The 27,126-nt window shown below is 41.2% G+C and overlaps 1 protein-coding gene across 1 annotated transcript; it reads left to right on the forward strand.

Moving 5' to 3' along the window:
- The first annotated feature begins 3,275 nt into the window (after positions 1 to 3,275).
- LOC124253589 (zinc metalloproteinase/disintegrin-like) lies at positions 3,276 to 27,117 on the forward strand. The gene is made up of 14 exons (XM_046687396.1): positions 3,276 to 3,323; positions 5,307 to 5,371; positions 12,886 to 12,952; positions 15,112 to 15,194; positions 17,157 to 17,220; positions 17,966 to 18,082; positions 19,747 to 19,818; positions 20,903 to 20,977; positions 22,959 to 23,131; positions 23,509 to 23,733; positions 24,597 to 24,765; positions 25,608 to 25,697; positions 25,998 to 26,078; positions 26,980 to 27,117. Exons 2-14 carry the CDS (start codon positions 5,310 to 5,312, stop codon positions 27,115 to 27,117), a joined length of 1,416 nt encoding a protein of 471 aa, XP_046543352.1. The 5' UTR covers positions 3,276 to 3,323; positions 5,307 to 5,309.
- Positions 27,118 to 27,126: the final 9 nt, after the last annotated feature.

A 27,126-nucleotide genomic window follows, 5' to 3' on the forward strand; every position in this document is an offset into this window, starting at 1 on the left:
CTGCCAGTCCTTACTACATGGGGGAACTAATACGTTTAAACCACCTGTCCTTACTACAAGCGGAAACATACGTTTAAACCACCTGTCCTTACTACAAGCAGAAACATACGTTTAAACCACCTGTCCTTACTACAAGCGGAAACATAGGTTTAAACTGCCAATCCTTACTACAAGCGGAAACATACGTTTAAACTGCCAGTCCTTACTACAAGCAGAAACATACGTTTAAACCACCTGTCCTTACTACAAGCGGAAACATACGTTTAAACTGCCAGTCCTTACTACAAGCGGAAACATACGTTTAAACCACCTGTCCTTACTACAAGCAGAAACATACGTTTAAACTGCCAGTCCTTACTACAAGCGGAAACATACGTTTAAACCACCTGTCCTTACTACAAGCAGAAACATACGTTTAAACCACCTGTCCTTACTACAAGCGGAAACATACGTTTAAACTGCCTGTCCTTACTACATGGAGAAAGTAATACGTTTAAACCACCAATCTTACTACATGGAGAAACTAATACGTTTAAACCACCTGTTCTTACAACATGGGGGAACTAATACGTTTAAACCACCAATCCTTACTACATGTGGGAATTAATACGTGTAAACCACCAATCCTTACTACATGGGGGAATTAATACGTGTAAACCACCAATCCTTACTACATGGGGGAACTAATACGTTTAAACTGCAAGTTCTTACTACATGGGGGAACTAATACGTTTAGACCACCAATCCTTACTACATGGGGGAACTAATACGTTTAAACTGCAAGTTCTTACTACATGGGGGAACTAATACGTTTAAACCACCAATCCTTACTACAAGCGGAAACATACGTTTAAACCACCTGTCCTTAGTACAAGCAGAAACATACGTTTAAACCACCTGTCCTTACTACAAGCGGAAACATACGTTTAAACTGCCTGTCCTTACTACATGGAGAAAGTAATACGTTTAAACCACCAATCTTACTACATGGAGAAACTAATACGTTTAAACCACCTGTTCTTACAACATGGGGGAACTAATACGTTTAAACCACCAATCCTTACTACATGTGGGAATTAATACGTGTAAACCACCAATCCTTACTACATGGGGGAATTAATACGTGTAAACCACCAATCCTTACTACATGGGGGAACTAATAGGTTTAAACAACCAATCCTTACTACATGGGGGAACTAATAGGTTTAAACCACCAATCCCTACAACCAGTTACATGTACATAGAAAAAGACGGTCGTAAAGGAATTTCTACTGTCGGGTACCTGATAAGTTTTTGTTCGGGATATAGAACTGTAATAAAGTTGCACAGAAATGAAGCTCAAACAAAGAGTTCCTTTAACAGATGTTAATCTTTACTGAATACACGCTAACTTTAACATCTTCTGCAAACTACGAGAGTGACGATTTTGGAGGAGGACAGTCTGACTTTTCTCCAGAACCCCTGGCTTTGTCACAGACGTCCGGTGATCCACTAACATAATTCCCAATGCTATCTTGCCTTTCACGCCTTAAGGAATCTCTTATAATCGAGACCTTTCTCGCATGGTCGTTTTGTTTTGTCTCTGAAACAAACCGTAAAAGACTATTATGTCGGGTGTTCCGTTTGGAATTATCTCTTAACAAACGTTTTCGTGGCAGATGTTTGAAAACACAAACATGTGAGTGACATGTATGTGACCCAGGCGCTAGGTAGCTGCAGGTATATCTCACTGATTGCGACTTACAGTCCGTTTGAGTCAGAAACGGACCGATGAATTGCAGATTTTATAATTGTACAAAATTGCCACATAAATATAAATAGTACACATGTTTATCATTTACTAATACCCAACAGCTTTCTTATATTTGAAAATTTGCTGGCCAAAAAAAGTTGTTTAAGAAACTATCATCATTGAAAACGCAAAAGTTGTTATCTGTCGCGGCGGGGTGAAACCGCAGAAACGGAACAGCCAGTCATGGCGGGGGACATCTCAAAATCTATTCCGGGAGACCTGTCGGTTCCTCGTCCGTCGTAGTGTCATAGTCACGACTTTGCAATTCATCGGTCCGTTTCTGACTCAAACGGACTGTAGCTGCCAACATAATTAACAGTCCAGCATGAGTTCTTTACTAAGTGAGTGAGTATGATTTTACGCCTCTTTTAGCAATATTCCAGCAATATCACGGGGGCGGGTGACACCAGAAATGGATTTCACACGTTGTATCCTTGCCTCTCAAAGAAGCTGTATCCTTTGTTGTTTTACTCTGCACTCAACTATATGCCAGCTATATGTCTGCGATCTGTAAATAATCGAGTCTGGACCAGACAGTCCAGTGATCGACACCATAAACATCGCTCTACGCAATTTAGATACAATGACATGTGTCAACCAAGTCAGCGAATCCTACCACCCGACAAACATGGTTCGCTGAAGATCAATTCCAACCCGGCTTTTCACGGGTCCGTCGTATCCATCCGAGTATATTGAACCCCCTGACGAGTGAACGCTTTGGCCACTAGGCTACCCCACCGCACCAAACGCTGTATTGAAAGATCCTACCAGCCTACTGATCACGATACCCCCAGTGCAGCAGGCAACGTTCATGCCACATAAGCTCACTCTCTTCTAGCCTAAGAAAAGGGCTGACGGCGATTGGATTAAATTTAAAGATTTACTTCGAAAATGCCATCGGATGACTTTGTGATCAAAGGATTTAAACCTGCGTCGTGCAAACAGAAGCCAGAGTAGCTTGGGCATTCGGTGGAGCAACAATATTCTTGATTTGAAGATGGATTTTCGGTTGCTCTCAACTGGCACTTTGTTGGTTTTGTGGGTGTGGACTTCTGTGTCGGGTGAAATATTTATTCGAATCCTTTCCATTTTATTTTACAAACTGAACCAGGATTTACAAAATGTAAAAATATATTGACAAAGCATATTACGTTTCATTCTCTATTTGTATTTAAGTCATAAGACGAATAAAAACTAATTCTCTTAAAATTTGCAAGTGTTAAATGGTATCTAAATACTTTTATTTACTTAATATCCCTTTTGGGTTTATTTTTTATTGAATTTGATTTGTTATAATGTTTTGCTTTGTTTTTCTTTCTTTTCTTTTCGTGTGTAGTTTTGTTTTTAGATTTGGAGGTGTGGTGGAGTATCAACAATTTAATTTGATTCTTTATGTACGTTATTCTTTTTGGGTCGCGTAGGAACGTCTGAAAATGAGGATATTCTGAGCAAGGTGGATTCTGTGAGTGCCACAATACGATGGATTCAACACAAAGAGAAGACACAGAAAAGACGTTCTTTGGACAATACGGTATTCATACATTTATTTGAAAATGAAAAACATTTATGAATATTACTAAGTTTCATAAAATGATTGGAAGTGCGAAGAGATAGTTGTTCGTTTTTCTCAGATTCCAAAGTGAAAGGCTGGGGTTGGAAATATAGACATTATACGTCATTGTTAATTGTATATATGACGAGAATGACGTCATAGTGACAATGGTATATACTCAGGAATATATGATGTAGTCATATATCGTATGTCTCCGTGTATAAATGATCATGTTTCCGATTGTCTGTTCATTAGCACAAATATCAATACTTTACCTTACGAAATATGTACCACAAACCTTCAGTGCATTTATTCTTCGTTTATATATTCTGCGATATCTAACCTTTGCAAACGTTCCTTAAATTCCATTGGTGGGCGGTGGGGTAGCCTAATGGTTAAAGCGTTCTCGTCACGCCGAAGACCCGGGTTCGAAAATGAAGCCCACCATGTGCCGTGATGTTGCTGGAATATTGCTAAAAGCGGCGTAAAACCAAACTCAGTCAGTCAGTCAGTGCATTGGTGTCGTAACGTGCAGTCGGCTGAATAATTCACATATGGCCATATAAGCTGTGAAACATTTGTCTACAGCATGGCGACCGCAGTAGTGCGTTGGCAGTTGGTTGTATATCTTATAGTTTGAATAAACAAACCTAAAATTCCTCATGTCATGGTAGAAAGACATACAGACACATGTGCAGTTCCTTATGCCGTGTATGGGTATACATAGTGTCTTGCTATAACTATGTACAAGTCATGGCTCCCGTTCCTACGAACACGTACAACTATAGATCATCCTCATCATCATTGCTAGACACTAATTTATTCACCCGTGAAGATCCAGGTTAGAATTGATCCTCAGTAACCCATGCTTGTCGTGAGAGGCGACTAACGGGATCGGGTGGTCAGGCTCGCTGACTTGGTTGACACATGTCATCGGTTCCCAACTGCGTAGATCGATGCTCACGCTGCTGATCACTGGATTATCTGGTCCAGACTCGATTATTTACATAAAGCTGCAATACTGTTGAGTGCGGCATAAAACTAAATTCACTCACTCACTAGTTTATTCATTTCAATGCGTAGTTAGATTCTTTTATGCTACTTTCATTTTGTTACAGGTATACCCCTTTTATCCGAATATGGTTTCCACTTGCAGCTCATGCTTGATGGCTGCCTACTCCATTCAGAGCGTGTTATATTCCGTTGGCTCAACACCCGTTGTTCTTAGACAGCATGCTCCAAATAAACAAAGGAATCAAACACTAGATGTTTTTTCAGAATATGCTAGGTATATACCAGTGAAACCAACTACCAGTTGTTCTCTCAAATCACGCTAGGTATATACCGATGAAATCAAACATGAGCTGTTCCCTCAAATCACGTTAGGTATATACCGATGAAATTGGCACCAACTGCTCTCTCAAATCCGCTAGGTATATACCGATGAAATCAAACATCACTTGTTCTCTCAAATCACGCTAGGTATATACCGATGAAATCAAACATCAGCTGTTCTCTCAAATCACGCTAGGTATATACCGATGAAATCGAATATTAGTTCGTCTTTCCGATCATGCTAGGTATATACCGATGAAATCAAACATCAGCTGTTCTCTCAAATCACGCAAGGTATATACCGATGAAATCAAACATCAGTTGTTCTCTCAAATCACGCTAGGTATATACCGATGAAATCAAACATCAGTTGTTCTCTCAAATCACGCTAGGTATATATCGATGAAATCAAACATCAGTTGTTCTCTCAAATCACGCCAGGTATATACCAATGAAATCAAACATCAGCTGTTCTCTCAAATCACGCTAGGTATATACCGATGAAATCAAACATCAGCTGTTCTCTCAAATCACGCTAGGTGTATACCAATGAAATCAAACATCAGTTTGTCTTTCAGGCCAAGCTGGGTATATACCAATGAAATCAAACACCGGTTGTTCTTTCAGAACATGCTGGAAATATACCTCCATCAGTGGAACATTTCTATGACTGTGGAACTTGTCCGCAACAGGTAAGAATGTAAAACATTTCGTTTTTATCATATGTAATTTCTTTCAACAGCCAAAAGTGTGTGTTTCCTACAACAGCCAAAAACGAAGGGTATTTGATTTACAATCCCTAACTGCATCATCAATACTGAGTGGTTTTACGTCATCTTTAGCAATATTCCAGCAACATTGTTCCCTTGTAGGGATTCGAACCCAAGCCTTCTGCATGACAGCACTATTCATGAAGATTCATGAAATATTTGTTTCTATAAATGAGATTGACAGTTTCCTGAAGGCCAAGACTAGACTGTTGATTCGGAAAATACCGAGCAGGTTTTGAAAGTTAATGAAAACGTGTACTTCCCTATCCTGTGACGAACACGAGTGTATTTTGCTCTGCTTTATCTTCTAAAACGTTATCATATACCGCGGCATAGTTTAACCATACTAGATACAACGAAGGTATATTACTCAGCTTATCTTTAATCAAAATTATCGTATTCATAACTCAGAGTGAAACTCAAAATTAACGTCAATCTTGAGCTTATTAGTATCGTTCTCAAGCCTGGTAAACAGAGTGTAGCTAGTATCTATTGAATGTAATTCAGATTAAGTGTTAATCATATCGCATATCTTCCACGCATGTTTATTGGCGAGTTATACTTATTAATAACGCATAGACACTGTCATCGAATCCTTGTATCCAGACAGCACCGACTCGCCGTACAACATGTTAATAGGTATGGTGTGTAAATTAATACTCTACAATACCCATACATACTGAACTGTCTACAGTCTTGTTTGATCACCTGTGTCTCCAACGACGATGTCGTACGTTGTCGTCGTGTTGTCATGTTGTGGTGTGGACAATACTCCAAATAATCGCATTAATACAATATAAGCGGGTATACTCCGAGTTCAAACGCGGGTTGACAGTTGTATACTATGTTTGAACAATATCCTAATATATGGTTGTCTCATAGGCTCAAGGGTGGTGGGTTAGCCAGGTGGTCAAAGCGTTCGCTCGTCACGCCGAAGGCCCGGGTTCGATTCCCCACATCATGCACATGAGTACATTGTGTGAAGTCCATTTCTGGTGTTCCCCGCTGTGGTATTGATGGAATATTGCCAAACGCGGGGTAAAACCCAACTCACTCACTGATAGTCTCAAGGGTTTATATGTTTCATAGTTAGTTACTTTATGAATATAAAAATAATCATAATATAGTGTTCCTGTTAGGTTTACATATACATATTGTACTCCAGTTAGAATGTAGAACTATCGTCATTGCTTTTAGCTGATATTACTTATGGTTATAGTGGGGCGGTAGGGTAGTCTAGTGGTTAACGCGTTCGCTCGTTAGCCCATTTCTGGTGTCCAGGGACCGTTATACTGCTGGAATATTGATAAAAGCGGCGTAAAACCATATTCACTTCGTTTATATTTTTGCTTTTGTTGTTTAAAGTTATAAAGCTATTAATAAAGCTGATTAAGCTATTAAATGAATTACAAAACTGCTGCGTGTCCTATACTGTTTCATATCTTAGCACACCCTATATCATATTTCAACGTTTTAATGTAAATCTCAAGCTACTATTGAAAATGTTACTAATCAACGTGTCCGATATGTAAAAGTATTTCTTTGCAGTTTTCAAATCCGAAGTCCATTCAAAGTACACTCAAAACTAACAAAGATTTGCGGACGTTAATGATATACGACCATTGACGGTTTCCTTGTTACAAAAGCCTGGATTCGACAAGGCTGTATACTAAACCCCATGCTCTCTATTGTTGATGCGTAGTTTTGAGTTTTGAGTGCTCAACTCTGATACTTTGCAAGAAGCCCGTAGTATTATATCAATCGTAGACGACTATTTTGAATTTTGAAACAGATCTATCATTCCTTTCCAGAGTAAAAACATTTGGTTAATCTACATCTGCTTGCGTCTTGCAATAACTATTAAAGTGTACAGTGAGCGTTCTAGCCATTCGAATAGACTTTATTGTTTGTGTTTGTGATGTTGCTATGGATGCAGGATATATTGTGACCATTTGTAGCAGAGACCTTAAAATCCCCATGGCTAATATATAATCCGATGTGGATACAGGTGTATATATTGGAATCAGGAAACCTAGAAATCGAACTATTGATTATCGACTGTTTTGCGCGTCTGATAATTATACGGAGGTATCACTGTAAATGTAAACTATTGCTTCAGACAACGTATACAGAACACAGAGATTACTTGTCTTACACGAAAAACTAGTTTTGATATGCGTCACCCGTTATTGATCTGGGGCGCCTTTCACAAAGCACTAAGGCGATCGTAAGTCACTAAGGTAACCTTAGTGCAATGTTAAAGAATGGGAGTTAAGGTTAACCTTAGCAAAGGTTGCTTCATGAAAGGAGTCCCAGATTTATGGCAGTCTAGCCACGCGATGAAGAGCAGGGTTGGGGTAGACAGAAGCATGTGTAGGTGGGAGTCCATGGTGCAGGGTGGGTGGATGTATTTTGGGATTAGAACATTAATCCGCACTCACCCCGCACCTCCTCAAATTCAAATTTTAAAGCTTGTGATCTGAGAATTTTGTTTTTAACTCGCTGTTGTTTCGAACATGTCTCTTTTGTTGAATAATTTTTGAGTAAGTAATCGCATGGGAATTTCCTTTTTTCGCACAATCTATCCACCCCAATAAGTATAGCTTAATACGCTGATCATGATAAATGGGTCTTGTGTAATACTTCAGACGACTTGTGTTGTTGAAAAGCAAAGATGAATTCTCTTTGTAGTGGTATATTTACCTAAGTAGGTAGTACTGTGCATATAACCGGTAGGTTTGAAAAGATAAAACCAGGCTACCCAACAACAAAATATAACTATCAAATGTGTGTGTGTGTGTGCGTGCGTGCGCGCGCGCGCGTATATGTGTGTATGTATGTATGTGTGTAATGTGTGCGTGCGTGTGGTGTGCGTGTAATGTGTGCGTGTAATGTGTGCGTGCGTGTGGTGTGCGTGTGCGCGTGCGTGCGTGTGTGGTGTCTGTAGTGTGTGTGTACGCATATGCTACAATTGTAAAGCTACAACACGTTTCGTTTACATGGAGCCCAACAGAGTCAGATAGTCCACCGATCTTATAGCTAAGCAACACAAAGCCAATCATTCTAACTCTCAGTCCAATTTCAACTGTCATATGATATCTCTTTAAGATAACTATTGTTGTTTACGAAGCAATAACACTAGATCTAAATTGTGTTGTCAGAAAGGCAATATAGATAAACACCTGATCTAAATCGCTTGATCGTCTTGAAAGTAAATGGACTTTAGAGACAGGACAAGCTATTTACTGACTGACTGAGTTTGGTTTTACGCCGCTTTTAGCAATATTCCAGCAACATCACGGCGGGGGACACCAGAAGTGGGCTTCACACATTGTACCCATGTGGGGATTCGAACCCGGGTCTTCGGCGTGACAAGCCAACGCTTTAACCATTAGGCTACCCCACCGCCCCGACAAGCTATTGAAATACGAGGCACAACATATGCATGGTACATGAAAGCTTAATAATAATTTCTGTCGTCCTACTTTTTGTATTATCATTTAAATGTATTGATTAATGTTGTAGAACCTGACTCATTTGTTTACTTATGTTAGCTGGCAAAAGTCTCCTTACAGTGCATGGCAAAAGAGCATGTTTGTTTGTTTGTTTTGTTTGTTTGTGTGTGTGTTTGTTTGTTTGTGTGTGTGGTTGTTTTGTTTGTTTATGTGTGTGTGTTTGTTTGTTTTGTTTGTTTGTTTCTTTGTTTTGTTTGTTTGTGTGCGTGTTTGTTTTGTGTGTGTGTGTTTGTGTGTGTGTGTGTGTGTGTGTGTGTGTGTGTGTGTGTGTGTGTTTGTTTTGTTTTGTGTGTGTTTGTTTGCTTGTGTGTGGTTGTTTGGGTGTGTGGTTGTTTTGTTTGTTTATGTGTGTTTGTTTGTTTTGTTTGTGTGTGTTTGTTTTGTTTGTTTGTGTGTGTGTGTGTGTGTGTGTTTGTTTTGTTTGTTTGTGTATGTGGTTGTTTTGTTTGTTTATGTGTGTTTGTTTGTTTTGTTTGTGTGTTTGTTTTGTTTGTTTGTTTGTTTGTTCTTTAACACCACACTCAACAATGTTCCAGCTATATGACACCTGTAAATAATTGAGTCTGAATCCAGTGATAAACAGCATGATCATCGATCTACGCAATTGGGACACGGTGACATGTATTAACCAGGTCAGCGAGCCTGACCACCCGATCCAGATAGAGAATATGACGAGTAAAAGTACGATTACAATTGCGGAACAAGGGGACTCGATCGCCAAGTCATTATATTATATTTGGCAGTGACTAATGACTTCATGCCAAATAACGACGGCAAAGTTATATGTAGTAGCAAAGGGAAAATGTGCCGGTCGACAGATCTGACAAAGTCACTAACACATTGTAGAGGGAATGTTTATACTCCATAAATTACGTGAAAGCTGAAGAGGTTTCAGTGATGGATCGTTCGGGTGTGTTTAAACACAAAATGTCAAAACCTAACCTCATGCACTATATCTACCCAACCCTCCACCCCAATACACACATTCATAAGTAAATATCAAATAGGATATACCAACTAAAATAACACTTGTTTTCATTTCAACATTCATGTATTTTTAACCTAAATGCACCACTTCCATCATAACGAATGGCATACTCTTGTTTCAAGATATGTAAAGTCATAACTGCTTACAAAAAGAGGTGGGAGGTGGGGGAACTAACTGATTTCAAGCACTTATTGATCATATCTTCGTGGTGGCAAAATGTGTGTTTACTTCGTATTTTTTCTTCTGAAATGTAAGCGTGTCAAGAGACACACTGCCGTGTACCCCAAGAACATCAATGAGGCCTAATCCTTGTAATCGCGGAATAGTTAAGTATGTGCAAGTTTTAAAAAGAAACAAACTACTCAGGGATTTTCTAAACGTCTAGGAGGATTCATTATAAAGAAAATGACCTGTATATATGATAAAGTGATCTGCAAAGGCATTGTGTCAGACGCGATTAGCCGGGGCATAATCTCCATTTATTATGATACACATACGATAAATGACACATTTGAACTCTTGTAAAGAAGATTCACAAGGCAGAAGAATGTCTTAACAGTGGCAACAATCAGCCAAAACTACTATAATGAACACGAAATAGACTGAGGGATATTAATGGGATGTAGGAATCTGTAGACGAACTTACAATATTCTATAATCAATATAGACGACGGACATAAGCATATCTTTGTTGAACTGCTAGTGTAGAAACAGTTAATGAGTTTTGATTTCTGTATTTATATTTAAGCATACTTCATTTCAAAAGTTTAGACTCACTTATAACACTCACTATATGTTATATCTATACTAGCCACATAAAGAAACTGTGCATTGTCAAAATATTATCCCAGTTGATAAGTACGATAACAATGTCAAAGGTACATATAAACTTTAATGGAGGGATCATGAGACCATAACAAGTCGGGAGAATTTCAATTGAAAAGTCAATCACAATGACGTCACGGGTCCACAAGCGGGACAGGGGTCAAACGACCATGTCACAAGCTCAATAACGGGTATGTCCACCATCGGCATTGAGAACAGCAGTGCATCGACGACGCATAGAGCCTATCAAACGTGCAAGGAAGGCTTGTGGGATGTCACGCCAGATTCTCTCAAGTTCTGTTGCAAGGTCAAGGACGTTATCTGGCGGATGAGAAGACAGCGTAGACGTCGATCCATCTCGTCCCAAACATGCTCTATCGGGGAGAGATCCGGTGAATTTGCAGGCCAAGGCAGTAAGTCAACGTTGTGGTGTTGCAAGAAATCCATAGCAACCCTTGCCGTATGAGGGCGGGCATTGTCCTGTTGGAATGTTAACCCAGGGCCATGAGGTTGCAGAAAAGGAATTGCCACAGGTCGAAGAACCTGATCCCTGTAGCCCACACCAGTTAAGTTGCCCTGAACAATCACCAAAGGAGTTCTTTGGCGTGCTGTTATTCCACCCCAAATCATCACGGAACCACCACCAAAGCGATTCCTCTCCAAGACACAGGCCTGTGCATAACGTTCTCCTACGCGTCTATAGGCACGTTGACGTCCATCACTATGGGAAATGTTAAACCTGGACTCATCTGTAAAAAACAACATTTCTCCACCAAAACAAGGGTCTGCGGACATGATTTCGGCACCACATTCGGCGAGCTTGTCGATGACGTTGTGTCAGGATAGGCCGTATGGCGGGACGTCGTGGTCTGATCCCGTGATGACGTAAACGTTGTCAAACTGTGTTGGGGTGGATACGGCGAAGTCCTGGGATGGTTCGGGCAGTCGTCACTGCAGCCTGAAACCTGTGGCGAAGATGGGTCACCCTTATCCATCTGTCCTGTCTTGGCGTTGTTACATGTGGACGTCCAAAACGTGGCCGATCGATGACGTCATTTGTGTTCTGGGAGCGTCTCACCAGTGCAGAAATGGTGTTCCGGTGGCAGTGGAAATGTGCAGCCACTTGTCGTTGAGACATTCCCCCACTGACCATCCCAATGGCCTCATGACGTTGTGCAGACGTGAGCCTTGGCATGCTATGCGTTTCAATAGCCGTTTAATTTTGTGAACGATCGCAAGGGCAGGGGTAAAGACCTTCCAAAGTGACAGTATTGTGTGGCATTCATTTGCTCTGTTTCTCTTTCCCGGAATGCACGTGCAACAACGTATTGCACGTCTCAAGGACGAACCCACTGACGTCACGGAACGTGGCACCTGCATGCATGTTGGATACATATCACTAATCTCTGAATTTAAATCCTTATGTGTCTACACAGGTTTGATAAATTTAGATTTTAAATTTTTGTATGCACAGTTTCTTTATGTGCCTAGTATATATATATGGTTACATCGAAGATTGATTTCCCCACTACGTTAATTGCACGAAGAACCATGCATCAATTTGCTGAAAAGCATTATTATGCAAATATCGTGCATGTGAACATCTGCGTTTTTGTGTAAAGTTTTGTTAATAATTCGCCAATTTTCACTGATATGTATCATTTATTGACCTCTTTTAAACGTTACGAAATTGTTTTACAATACATCAGTTCATTTGTAAACAGTATCTTTAAACAGTATGGAATATTTTGCAAAATTTAGTTTAGAACAGTTGCCTGAAGTAAGTGGCTACATTTACACTAGTGAGTCTAAACTTGAAATAAAGTATATTAATAAATAAAAACGACAAAATACTTTCCATATCTCTGAGAAAGTCTTTGTCAGTTTTAACTGCACCTCTACACGAAGAGCTGTCAACCTACTGCACTGAGTACACGTTCAGCTATATAGGAGATATCACTCTCTGTAACTGTTCAATAGGCGTTATAATTCTACAACGGGTTATATCATTGCAGTTCAACAATTGGTAATACAAGACACTGTAATTAAAACTTAGTTATTCCACGGTGCAGAAAAATATAATAAAATATAATATTCATTTTCTTCAGAAATTTGATCCACCGGAAGTTCGTAACCCGAGTTGTCCACAAGGGAGGCGCAACAGTCCACAAAGAGGTAAGCTTATTTCACTTGAGCCGGCCATAGCGTGACGCATAGCTAAATGTATGAGGTTTCTCTAAAGTTAGTTGAAGCAAGAATGGTCCATTAGTCAAAACGTTGCGCGCCACGGACTTTCAGAAATAATCATGGGTTCGAATCCCGGATTCGCAGAGATTCTGTTCCTTGGTTTGTCTGCACCGAACTCGGTGGTTTCATCAGTGGTAACCGTCTAGACATGCATTACCTTCCTCTCAAACTGAAATACTGTTTAACACGGCGTGTAACAAAACACCACTTACTCAAGGCTCAAGATGTCACTCCCCTTCCGAGTAATACAGAATCTGGGTCGCTCTCTTACACATGCTCATTCGTGCCTTTATCTATGTGCTCACACTATTTAAACAATTCTAGATCTGTGAAATAGTGTCGGGACGATTTGTTCAAGAAATCATTTAAAGTTAAACTTGATCAGAAGAGAAGATATAATGCTTGATTTTTTTGGTATTTTTCATTAGTACACCCCTGATATGAACATAAAATCATTGAACTTAGCAAGATATAATCACAGGTGCATGTTTGTACAAGGTCGACATTAATAAAATACTTTAGAGTGATTATGGTTTTACGTCACCTTTAGAAACATTCCAGCATCATTACACTATCACAACTTGGCAATACCACAAATAAGCTTTGTATCCATGTTCGGAATGAAACCCGTCCTCCGCAGTGACGAGCGAACGCTTGGCGCACTAGACGTTCCTAGCCTACCTTCCCGCATACCTCAGACAACTCTCTCGTCAATACAATGGTGAAATCTGTACTGGCAATTTGTGGCAGGAATTAATCCCTTGCTTATCCACTGGCTGACATTTATCAAGCATATGACGACGTAAAATACGTTTTGGACTTAACCGTAACTCCGAGTTGGTCGAAGATGATCACAGGGCCTTTGAACTACTGTCACAGATAGTTTATATAACGCTAAAACAGCATGAACAAGGCTCATCAATAGGATTAATTCCTGCATAACAGAATGTCGGACATGTGCCTTGTACTACATCACACTCCAGGGTTCGTGCGACAGCAAAATGTCACATCAATTACGACCACCAATGGGTATTACTGCACTATGTTTTATCTATTAGCCTTCTAACATGAGGTTTATCGGATAGGCTTTTATCTGCAGCGTAATATGTTTCACGATTGTATATTAAAAAAAAGAAGAGTTGAATGTACGATATAATGAACGAACTTTCAAACCTTGCCAACACGTCCATGTTTGGAGCAAAGTGGATTTATCAGACACAAATTGCAATTTACGAAAACAAATATTGTGTGACAGCTGTCGACATGAAGAAAACGAAGGATGTGTCCGTTACCAAAAGAAGGTCTGTCTTCAAAGATTATGTACCAAGTGTTAACCACCACTTGTATTTCAGCCAAATTCCAAACAACAGCAATCCCATCTGGAACATTATCATTAATGCAGTGTGTTGGCTTGATGTTTAACGTCAGCATTATTCCAAACCATATGACAGCGGCTTGTAAATAATCTAGGCTGGACCAGACAATCCAGTGACTGATATCGTGAACAGCTATGCACGCTGCGTGGGTACGTCGCAGTCAACCCCGTCATGATCCATTTATGGTCTGTTTGAAGTGAAAACGTACCGATGAGTTTAACTTTAAACAATAAAGTAAATCAAATAAAGTGCAATTTAGATTGCGAATCCTCAAAATTTTACCTTGATAACTGAACTTTAAGATCTCAGAATTTTATTCAACTTAGGATAAAAGTTGTTTAACAAACGATCATAGATTCAAATCGCTATTTTTGGTTTGTATTACACGGGGGTAAGCGCAGTAGTTGGAACAGTGAAACAAATGCACATGCGGTGCGTGATGAGCGTAGACTACCGTAGACGCCAACCCTTCTTGTTCTCGAGGTTTCATTTGATGTGCATACCCCCTTGTAATACAAACCAATAATAGCGGTTTGAAACTATGATCGTTTGTTAAACAACTTTCATCCTCAGTTGAATAAAATTCTTCGATTATTTCAATTAATCGGACCACCACTAGATGCAGCCGAGCCAACTTACTCCCTAAACTGCTGGCAAATAACCAACAAATTATGTTATGACTACATGTATTTTGATTCTTCTTATTTTCAGACATCATCTGGGTGCATCTACCAGGGAGCGCTGCGTGATTTGGTGACGTCACAAGTTGTCATAACTGGATGTTTCACTTACAGGTGACTAACATTTGTAAATGTCACATAAACTCAAATCATAAATAATGAACAAAACTTAGAGATGCACTCCCAAGCGTCATGGGGCGGTAGGGTGGTAACAGTAATAGTAATGGTCCGCTTATATGACGCATTGCCTGCTCACGGCGCTATGCACATTACTAGGGTAACCTAGAGATGAAAGCGTTCGCTCGTCACGCCGAAGGCCCGGGTTCGATTCCCCACATGGGTTCAGTGTGTGAAGCCTATTTCTGGTGTTTCCTGCTGTGATATTGCTGGAATATTGCTAAAAGCGACGTAAACCTCACTCAGCTTAAGACACTGACACCAGAGAGTATTAAGAACACGGGGAATTACAATGTAGCGTGTATGCTTAGGAAACTGTATACCTTGGAGACATGTAATGCCCTTTGAAAAATTACACTTTGGCGCAAGTACAAAAATGGTGGCCCTTCAGTAATTATCTGTCGGAACACCGCTTTGAAAAAACGGCGTTGGAGGAATGCCCAAAGAGATGCAGGTCCCAGATGTTTACTACTATCGTGAGACCCACGACCACGGGTGTGGTGCAGAAACATAATCTGGGCGACCCGAGATTCGAACCCACAGCCATGACGTAGCCAAGGGAAATAACTCTACACAGCGAAATACGACTGGATAAGCCATACCCCACTGAAGTTATAAGTGTCCCCAGGCGAACCGGTGGTCGATAGCAAGTGTTCCGTGCCTCCCAGCATGCGAAGATCGGTTACAGCCGACAATAGCCATAGTAAATATCCATTCCCTACCTATTACCAACATTCTACCGCTCATGCGGGTCCATATGTTAGAGTCCCCTTACGACAAGTCATTCATAGTCGTTCATCTATGTCGTTGTAAAAGCTCGTCATGCCAAAAGCCCGGTTTGATCTCACACGTGAACAAAGCCAATTTCTGGTTCCAATACTGTGATATTGCTGGAATATTGCTACAACTTACTAAATTCGTAGTCCCACGTATTCTCCCCAAAACAACCACAAAGAGTTCCTAACGTAACGCCCTATATTATAGCATCGGTTACGAATGACGTAATGCTACGAACGCTAGGTTTAAAATCCTGATCGTAAACAGAAGAAGCAACCCAAATAAGTCATATGGTCACCAGAAGGGAGCTGGTTCCCGTCCCCCTTTGCGCGCGTAACCTTGTATATTGCGATATGCGAGACGGGGCCCAGCTTAACCAGAACCTGTACAATTCACTTCAAACAAACGAGCACATCTGATACTACTTTCCTAACAAATTAAACGACACGAATGTGCAATGTGAATTGAAATATGAGCTATACATCAAGATTTTATTAAATTTCGGCCACGGCGTATTTTAGCACTTAAAACACTTGGTAATTCCACCCAAGGGATAGATCAACCGAACACTACCAGTACCCAATATATGACTCTCAGATCACCCTGTGAGCATGAGGCCTACCCTGGAATGTTAAGGCGCGGGGTGTTGTCATTGGATCAATCACTGTTATTAACAGGTGGTTGCCCCTCAGGTCGGTAGTGTAAGTGACAATTTGGTTACACGTGTCCCGTGATTTTTGACATAAATCGATAGTATCTGGGATATCTTCTATCTGTTCTTGATGACAGAATTGTCCCGTTTAAAGGGATAGTCCTATAATCGGTTTATGTGTCACGAGGTGCGAGTAATATTTAATTTAAAAGACCAAGGCCCGCTTCACGAAGTGATCTTAACGCTGTGACTGTCGTATCTACCATTCTTTATTACCAACTTAATAGCCTTAATATTATTTCGTGGAGCCCCGCGCCAGACACACCAGTGGCTTCAATTTTGAGTGAAAGAACCTATATAACAAAGCGGCGACACATAGCCGACTCATCACAGCTGATATTACCATTTAAATGTCAGCCACCCAACCCACCATTGTCGCATAATAGTGAAAAACATATTTTATTTTACAGTGGTTACATTTTTCACAAGGGGAGGTCATGGCGGATTCAACACGCATCGAAAAAAGGCAAAGAGGTCGGCTATGTTTCTTCTTAAGTATTAAACTTAGAACTTTTTACGTTACTTGTTTATTGTGTGTTTGATTGATCAATGCCTTAACAAAGGAAATATGTATGTTGTTTTACGGGGCAGTCATCAATGTTCTAGCAGACTTGCGACCTTAATTACCACGGGTCGAGGCCACACTCCAAGGCTGTGGTGACTGAGCTAGCCGCATTGAATTCTGGAGAGTGGTGATGACACAAGAAAGGGGAACAAGAAAGCGAGGCATCGAGCCAGACAACCATATACCATTCAGTGGCCTCTTAACGAACACGTGGCTGTGGGGTAGCATAGTAGTTAAAGCGTTGGCTCGTCACGCCAAAGACCCGGGTTCGATTCCCCACATGGGTACAATGTGTGAAGCCCATTTCTGGTGTTCCCCGCCATGATATTGTGGAAAGATGCTAAAATCGGCGTAAAAACATTCTCACTCATTAACTCATAGCACAAGGAAATGGAATACTTGGAATGTATCTTAGCCCTGGTTCTCATGGGTCTTCAATATCGATGACATATATAATAGATGTATTGAGTATAAGATCATATCGATATTGAACTTATGATGAAGTGCATTGTTAACTTTATGTCTCACACGTGAACGCAGCGCATACACTATATACATAACGGTGTCACCTACAATTAGGACGTATGCCTAACGGTAGGACAAGGTTTTACATTTGTCTGCGGTTATTAACTGTCATTGTCATGTTTTCTTTAGGTTGATGAGTATCTCATAAGACGCATGACGTCACAGTACACTACAACGTCACCTTGTACAGTTGAACAAAGATCACGTGACAAATGGTTAACTGCAGCAAACTACACAAAGACCAGTGTAAGTGAATTCTGTGGGTCAATTATATACACATGGAAAAAGTACCGTAACACTTGTACCCATGAACCCATTTACATTCATATAATAATTATGTCTGTTTCATAAATTGATATTTAGATAATAAAATCTGAGCATCACTTGCAATAGGTGTACCCGTCATCAAGCCAATATCAAGTTTAAGTAACCTGTCCATTGGCGGATCCAGGGGTGGGGGGTGCGCCCCCCTTTTGAAACTGACTTAAGACCACATTGAAGATTTTTTTGTGTGTTGGCGGAGCCAATGGGGGGTTCAGGGTGTTCCTCCCCCCCCTCCCCCTTTTTTAATTATAAATTCCTGGATCCGCCAATGCTGTCCGTACATAACGATGACTTGGGAAATCAATTGATTTCGGTTTTGATGAGCAAAGATAAGGCCTCCTCAACTGACAGCTGCTCAAAGACAGCCAGTTATTGATATACGGAGTACTGACATGCTACTGATCTCTATTACAAGAGATGTTGGTTATCATCCCTCGACTATCAGCCGATTGGCCTGAAAACATCAGCAAACTAATACCATTAAGGACCGTCAGCGTAGTCCCAGGGGGATACAGCCCTTCACAGAACCACAAGATTTCATTCGTTCAAGTTAAGTGGTGTGTTTAAAACAGACTGGCTTCCAGATCGTCGTTTGTTCTACAGAACAGTATGAAATCGCTTGAAATCAGCCGGGTATATATCCGCCATTAAGCTTGACGTCACTGAAATTTGAGGTCATGAGAAGGGTTCTTTTGTTGGACGAGAGTCGACGTAATTTGTTCCTGACTGTTGGCCGAGCTCGTGTCTGGTGCCACAGAAACGCTGCATATACACAACGGAATATCTTGGACTAAGTACCATTTGGCGCAGGAACATTGACGATATCGGGGTGCCTCTCACTTGACCTTGTGACGTTCAGACAAAATCTGCACAACGGAGGAGGGTCATGGATATTGCAGTTGACACCAGATATTGACATGGTGCTCTTTTATTGATGCTTATGTAAATGTTTGAGGATGGTATGTCAGAATATTTAAAAAGCCCGCACTTGTTAACGTGATAAGATTATAATTATCCACATTAAAATATGAGTAAATTTTTACCATGTTTGCTTGCTTGAACAAACTAGAGTTTTTCGTTCTTTTTGCATCTAGATTTGTCACATTCTTTAAGGTTCAGATAGTAAGTTAAATAAAGGGTTTTGATAAGTTCCTTTGCTATGGTTAATGGTACAATATTGATACTATGAAAATATGTGGCGTTGCGATACTTTTTTCTTTGTGTATGTGGGAGGAGACTAATAGGTAATGCAGGTCGTCGACCCTGACCTCTTTAGCGCACAGCCATTGTACTAACACACCAATGATCGTAATCAGGGCAAAAAAATGGTTTCTTTGAAACTATATATTATCAGATCCCGATGCGCTCAAGGGGGGCCACTCTTCACGACTAATTGTCTCTGAGACGGACGGACAACTCGTTTTCCCAGGTCTGTGGAGGGATTCTGCCTAGAACTGTATATATTTTATTCAACCTCTCTTCCAAATAATCGATTTTTCCAAGAACAGATCAACGTGCAGGTATCTACGATGAGGTAAATCTAATCTCAATTACCTGATTTCACAGACCAATCTGTTTCTTTCCAGCATCGCTCACGCTTCAGACGTAGCTCAGACGTTAAACTTTTGGAGCTGTTCGTTGTGTTCGGGTTTAAGATGGTAAGTACATTAATATCAACGTCACATGTGCTATTCTGCAGATTATCTATCTAGAAATTCCTCTAGTTGTGGGTTTAGAAGGAATGATAAACGTCTATCGTCTAATACCTAAATCCACATTGGACTTCAACACAAAAACCAAATTACTACTTGTTGCTCTAACACCTGGGGATGTACCGATCAACATGAAAATACTGTTAAAGAGCTTTCCTAAATAATAAAGCCAACTATATATATTATTGTAAATATTGTAATGAATAATAGTTGTTTTTTTATTAATAAAGTGAACTATTTACAAAAGTAAAAGTTATAAAATAATTACTTATAAATATTTTTTATTGTCTTGTCAATATTGTAACGAATACTGTTGACATTGAAAAGGAACAATTTTATGGATAGACAACTTCTTTACTGCAATAGATGCGACCTTTCGGTTTCTTCATAACGGTGTTGGGCGGTGGGGTAGTCTGATGGTTAAAGCGTTCGCTCGTCACGCCGAAAACCCGGGTTCGATTCTCCACATGGGTACAATGTGTGAAGCTCATTTCTGGTGTCCCCCGCCGTGATATTGCTGGAATATTGCTAAAAGCGGCGTAAAACCAAACTCCCTCACTCACTCATAACGGTGTTAGCATCTACACCGAAACGTCCCATCTATTGCAATAAGGAGTGAGTGAGTGAGTTTAGTTTTACGCCGCACTCAGCAATATTCCAGCTATTTGGACGGCGGTCTGTAAATAATCGAGTCTGGACCAGACAATTCAGTGATCAACAGCATGAGCATCGATCTGCGCAATTGGGAACCGATGACATGTGTCAACCAAGTCAGCGAGCCTGACCACCTGATCCCGTTAGTCGCCTTTTACGACAAGCATAGTCGCCTTTTATGACAAGAATGGGTTGCTGAAGACCTATTCTACCCCGGATCTTGACGGGGTATTGCAATAAGGAAGTTGTAAATCCATATCATCAAGTGTTCCTCTTCATCATACCAACAATCAAATGCTTAAGAAGTACTATATTTACCACTGATAGGGGAGGGTTGTTATCGTCTTTGTTGATGAGGACCCCGTGTCTGTTTCAGTACACGAACTACCTGAGCAAGGATAAGCAGAACGCTGTAAAGTATGCAGAGGAAATGGTGGCGCACCTTGACTTGGTAACACTCATGACTATAACCACATACAGTAGCCGACGTATTTGTACTGACACAAGGGGCGGTGGGGCAGCCTAGTGGTTAAAGCGTTAGCCCGTTACGCTGAAGACCCGGGTTCGATTCCCCACATGGGTACAATGTGTGAAGCCCATTTCTGGTGTCCCCGTCGTGATATTGCTGGAATATTGCTAAAAGCGGCGTAAAACTTTACTCACTCACTGATAAAACTAAAGTTACCTTTAGCTGCCCACCGCCAAGCCTTGCGAGTTTCTTTCTTCAAACAGTGAACATATCCAACACGAACTTGCACTATACCAATACATGTTGCTACGAAGCAGGCCCTTTTAAATAGACATCTACTAAATCATGTATCCTATATCACCGCCTGTATACACCAACACAGTTGACGTGTTAATGCTGAATGTACACTGTGTGTTTTACTTAAGCACCGGAGTCCTTGTTTGCAATAAATATTATTGATCTCTATAAATACTGTACATTCCAACTGGGCTACCTTTATTTCCGTGGGGCGGTGGGGTAGCCTTTAAGTGGTTAAAGCGTTGGCTCGTCACCCCTAAGACCCGGGTTCGAATCCCCACATGGGTACAATGTGTGAAGCCCATTTCTGGTGTCCCCCGCCGTGATGTTGCTGGAATATTGCTAAAAGCGGCGTAAAACCAAACTCAGTCAGTCAGTCAGTCAGTTTATTTCCGTGTGGGATGAGTGAGTGGGGATGGGTTTTACGCCGCTTGTAGCAAAACTCCAGCAATATCACGGCGGGGGACACCATAAATGGGCTTCACACATTGCAGCCATGTGGGAACCGAACCCGGTTCTTCGGCGTGACGAGCCAACGCTTTAACCACGAGGCTACCCGACCACCCCCGTGTGAGGAAGAGACGAGGTGGAGTATTCTCATATATACAATAAACAACGGTTATAACGAAGTCGACGGGACCACGAATTACAGTTCGTTATAAGCGTAGTTCGATATATACATTTCGACTGAAATATACAGCAAAATGTCGGTGATACTGTTCGTCATATTATAAGCGTGTTTGAAATACACAATGCCATTTTAGAAAGTGATCAAATGTAACATATGTTATATTTGGGATTACACTTTCTCAGTAAAGTACAGATTCTAGTACTTTTGGGGGGTTGAGTCACATCCGGGATTCGAACAAACACCCTCAGAGTACGATAAGCGTGTTTGTTTTGAAAAAGCACCCGTGAAGATTCAGGTTAGATATGGTCTTCAGCAACCAATGCCTTTCGTCAGAAGCGTGTGGTCAGGCTCGCTGACTCGGTTGACACATGTCATCGTATCCCAACTGCATAGATCGATGCTCATGATGTCGATCACTGGATTTACTGGTCCAGACTCGGTTATTTACAGGCCGTCTCTATATAGCTGGAATATTGCTGAATGCAACGTTAAATAACAAGTAAATTGTTATAAAAATAGTTTACTTCATAGTGACAACATACATGAACGTCATGTTTAAACTGCCTACTGAGTTTTATGTCAGTGGAATTCATTCAGAGCATGCTGACTTCAGCCCATACCTCAACATTTAACTTCAGGATCCAGTAATTAAATAGATGTGGAATGAAATGGGATTTAATGTGGCGTTCACGACAGTGTACTTAATAATAATGTCATATATACTGCGCTGTCTCCACGCCATGGAGGTATGCTCAAAGCGTATAGCCTCATACATACTTACATAGCGATAATAACTGTACCATTGTACCATTAATGCCGAGAGCAAGGCAAGGCAACAACAAGTACCACCTTTTAACGTCTTCCGTCTACTCTTAAGGCAAACGCTTTATCCCATTGACCACGTCGGTAGTCTCCCCACAATTAAAGAAACTCAAGGACACCAAGGCCGTGGATTGCCGTAAAGTTGACTGTTATATGTAACAGGTATCGCCCAAGAAATGACTTTTAAACTTGCTGTACATATCATCTTTCTAGATGTACAAAGTCGATTTTGGGGTTCGCATTGCGTTGGTAGGCCTGGAAGTCTGGGAAACGAAGGATGAGATTGTCATGGAAACGGACGCCAAGGCGCTTCTTGTTAACTTCATCAACTATGGAAAGTCTTCCTTGATGCCTAAATTTAACTACGACTTGGCGGCGTTCGTGGCGTGAGTTTTGTTTTATGTATAAACGAACACATCTCTAGGTTAAACCTTATTTTATCTGTAAATTAATATTACCCGTGAAGATTCGAGTTAGAGTTAATTTCGCCTTCAGCAACCCATGCTTGTCGTAAGAGGTGACTAACGGGAGAGGTTGGTCAAGCTCGCTGACTTGGCTGACACGTGTCTTCGTATAGTGATGCTCATGATGTTGATCACTGGATTGTCTGGTCTAGACCCGGTTATTTACAGACCGCCGCCATATAGGTAGAATCTTGCTGAGTGTGGCGTTAAACAACAATTAAACAAACAAATATAGCTGAATATAACTCTGTGCACATGTTAGTCTTCTATGTTTATCTTATTTCTACTTAATGTTTTAGAGGCATTACGTTTGAGCACAACATTGCCGGTATGGCTCACGTGGACGTCATGTGCACGCCGCTGTCTGCCACCGTCATCCAACACATCCCCGGCCTTGACCCTCACCTCAAGTCGGCCATTACTCTCGCTCATGAGATCGGTCATGCACTTGGTCTCGTGCACGATACTAGCACGTGCACCTGTGGAGACCGGACTGGAAAATGCATCATGTCCGCAGATACCTCGTACGTTAGGGCAAACGTTTTCTCCTTTCAATAACAACGAGTTAATTATTCAAAGCAATGTCATGTTGAACTTTTTAAATTGTTTTTCTTATTGTTTTTAAAGTTATTGAGGTGAATAGGGAAACGAACAGAAGTACTACGACTCTAAACACTAAATGGGGACCAGGAAATAGTGAGTGAGTGAGTGAGTATAGTTTTACGCGTCTTTTAGCAATATTCCAGCAATATCATGGGGGGTACACCAGAAATGGGCTTCGCACATTGTACCCATGTGGGGTATCGAACCCGGGTCTTCGGCATGACGAGTGAACGCCTCAACTACTACCGCCCCGGGACCAGGAAATAGCGGGGATGGGTAGATTCTGAGGATTTCGGCGATTTTTCTGTACAAATAAAGTGTTCAAGTCTTTAATGTAATTCGGATCGTCATGTGATTTTCGTGCCCAGTGATATACGCTTTCCCATCTCCTTATCCGCCAAAGTTAATTTGTTATGTGACGTTATATTTCGGGGTTAATGTGGTAGTGAAGCCGAAGGTAGCGCAGATACCAGTGAAAGCCATAAGCACAGACTGATACATCGCGGATCTGGGTACCGATCCACAAAGTGTTTGTAAGGTTACGACCTGTCGTAACTCTATAGTATGTTTATAATAGGCTTACGAATGTCGTAGCGCTACGAACGCTTTGAGGATCTGGGCCCTGTTCCACTAAGCGATCGTAGCGCTAAGATGATCGTAACTCCCATACTTTAACATAGACTTACGACAGTCGTAGCGCTACGATCGCTTTGAGGAACGGGGCCCTGGACCCTGGTCATCACAATCGGTTCTAGCACCTTCATGACAAAAACTGTCTCCCCAGTGTCGACCCCAGGAGCTTCAGCCAGTGCAGCAAGGACGCTGTGGCCAAGATGTTCCGCGAGGGGGGAGCCAGCTGCTTGTATGACGCCCCCCTGCACGTGTACGGGGGGCCGGTGTGTGGGAACGGGGTGAAGGAGCAGGGTGAGGTGTGCGACTGCGGGGGGATACCGGTGAGTGAAGGCTTCACATCGATACAGATCAACAGATCAACAGATCAACACTGTGGTATTAAAACATACCGTATTTCCTCTAATAGGCGCCTGGTCTCTAAGCGCCCGGGCGCTTATTAGGGGAAATACGGTACATATGTCGGTACAGTCTGCTGAAGACTTAAGGGTTCCCAATATTCGAGTGTTCCTTAACAGAGTTTTGTTTTATTAAACCCTACAGTCCGTTTGGCCCAAAAGCGGACCGATGAATTGCAATTTAACTCGAAAACTAATAAACATAACATACTCAATGAAACGCTGATCATAATCAAACATCATACCCGCTCTGTGAGGTTTTTGCAGAATTTTTGTCCTAAAAATAAAAAAGTTGTTTAACAATCTACCATTAAAATATTGATACAGTTCACTATTTGCTACGAGGGAGGAGTGCAGAGAAAAGGACAGCCAGGTGTTCGAGAACGAGAATGAATAAATAACTTTCTCTGTGAACCTGCTTCTCGAACACCTGGCTGTCCCTTTCTCTGCACTCCTCCCTCGTAACAAACAGTGAACTGTGTCAATATTTTAAGGATAGTTTGTTAAACAACTTTATTATTTTTAAGACAAAAATTCTGCAAAAACCTCACAGAGCGGGTATGATGTTTTGATTATGATCAGCGTTTCATTGAGTATTTTATGTTTATTAGGTTTCGAGTTAGATTGCAATTCATCGGTCCGCTTTTGAGCCAAACAGACGATATGCATAGCTTACTATATCTATTTTGGAAATTGTGTGTTGGTCTTCTTAACGATTGTTGTATTACGTCAGCCTGTCTTGGATTGTACATCTGATGTCTCCACAGGAATGCCTAAAGGATCCATGCTGTATGTTTGGCTGCAAGCTCCGACCAAGTGCTCAGTGCAACAGTGGGGGCTGCTGCAAGAACTGTCAGGTACTCCACACTTAAACAGAGTGAGGGAGTGATTAGAGGGGTTAAAGAGTGGGTGTGTGAGTGAGTGAGTGAGTGATTGAAGCAAACTGAGGACATTATTGCGCATATACATAAAAAATCATTTTTCACTTTTTCAAAGCAGTTTCAAATTGTGGTTTCACACTCGAACTTCTCAATTAAAATGGCGTAACGGTATGACCATTCAAGAATGGGAAAGACGAGAAGAAGCGTTTCTGATTTCCATAGCGACCCTTATTTGGAGCCCCTCCTCCTAAACACGCTGTAAACGTGTTTTTCCAGATCGTCTCACCTGGCATGATATGTCGCCCCCAGCAGAACGAGTGTGACCTGGAGGAGTTCTGTGACGGTAAAGTGTCCGAGGTAAAACCACTGCATAGCTACGACAGTAAGAAAATGTAGCGATATGACTATGTATAGCTAGCCAGCAATACATGGCCATAAATATGGGGATATAACCACACGAGCAAAATGATACATGGCCGAATGATAGGCATAAACTGCATTGCCATGCAGATAGGCATAAGCTACATGGTCATACAGATAGGCATAAACTGCATGGCCATACAGATAGGCATAAACTACATGACCATACAGTTAGGCATAAACTGCATGGCCATACAGATAGGCATAAACTACATGGACATACAGATAGGCATAAACTGCATGGCCATACAGATAGGCATAAACTACATGACCATACAGTTAGGCATAAACTACATGGCCATACAGATACATGGCCATACAGATAGGCATAAACTACATGGCCATACAGATAGGCATAAACTACATGGCCATACAGATAGGCATAAACTACATGGCCATACAGTTGGCATAAACTACATGGCCATACAGATAGGCATAAACTGCATGACCATACAGTTAGGCATAAACTACATGGCCATACAGATAGGCATAAACTACATGACCGTGCAGGCAAGCATATCACTACATAGACACATGCTCAGATGGTAAGGTGTATAGGCTTACTGCATGATGATCGTGCTATGTAACAATGTACCAGAAGCTTCACTGGAAGGTAAGGCTAAAAGTATACTAACGTATTTTACCCTTGCCAACCAGTGTGCACTTAAATTTCATTCTCAAGGTTTACAGTCGTCGTGCAATTTCATGATATTGCTGGAATACTGCTAAAAGCGGCGAAAAACTAAACTCACTCAATCACTCTTCTCCGCGACCAATGTTCTCTTTTTCTCATTTTCTCCTGTACACCTGAGTGTTATTATGTTATTGTTGCATGTAGTGTCCCGCCAACCTCCACCTGAGTGACATGCAGGAGTGTGGGTCCGGGGTGAGTCGGGGCTTCTGTTACAAGGGGAAGTGTCGGAGTGGACACGCCCAGTGTCAGTACCTGTGGGGGCCAGGTATGTACCACAGTTAACGTTTGTTC

The sequence above is a fragment of the Haliotis rubra genome, unplaced genomic scaffold (genome assembly GCF_003918875.1).
Source record: "Haliotis rubra isolate DU_JTF1 unplaced genomic scaffold, ASM391887v1 Scf546, whole genome shotgun sequence".
Taxonomy (NCBI): Eukaryota; Metazoa; Mollusca; class Gastropoda; order Lepetellida; family Haliotidae; genus Haliotis; species Haliotis rubra.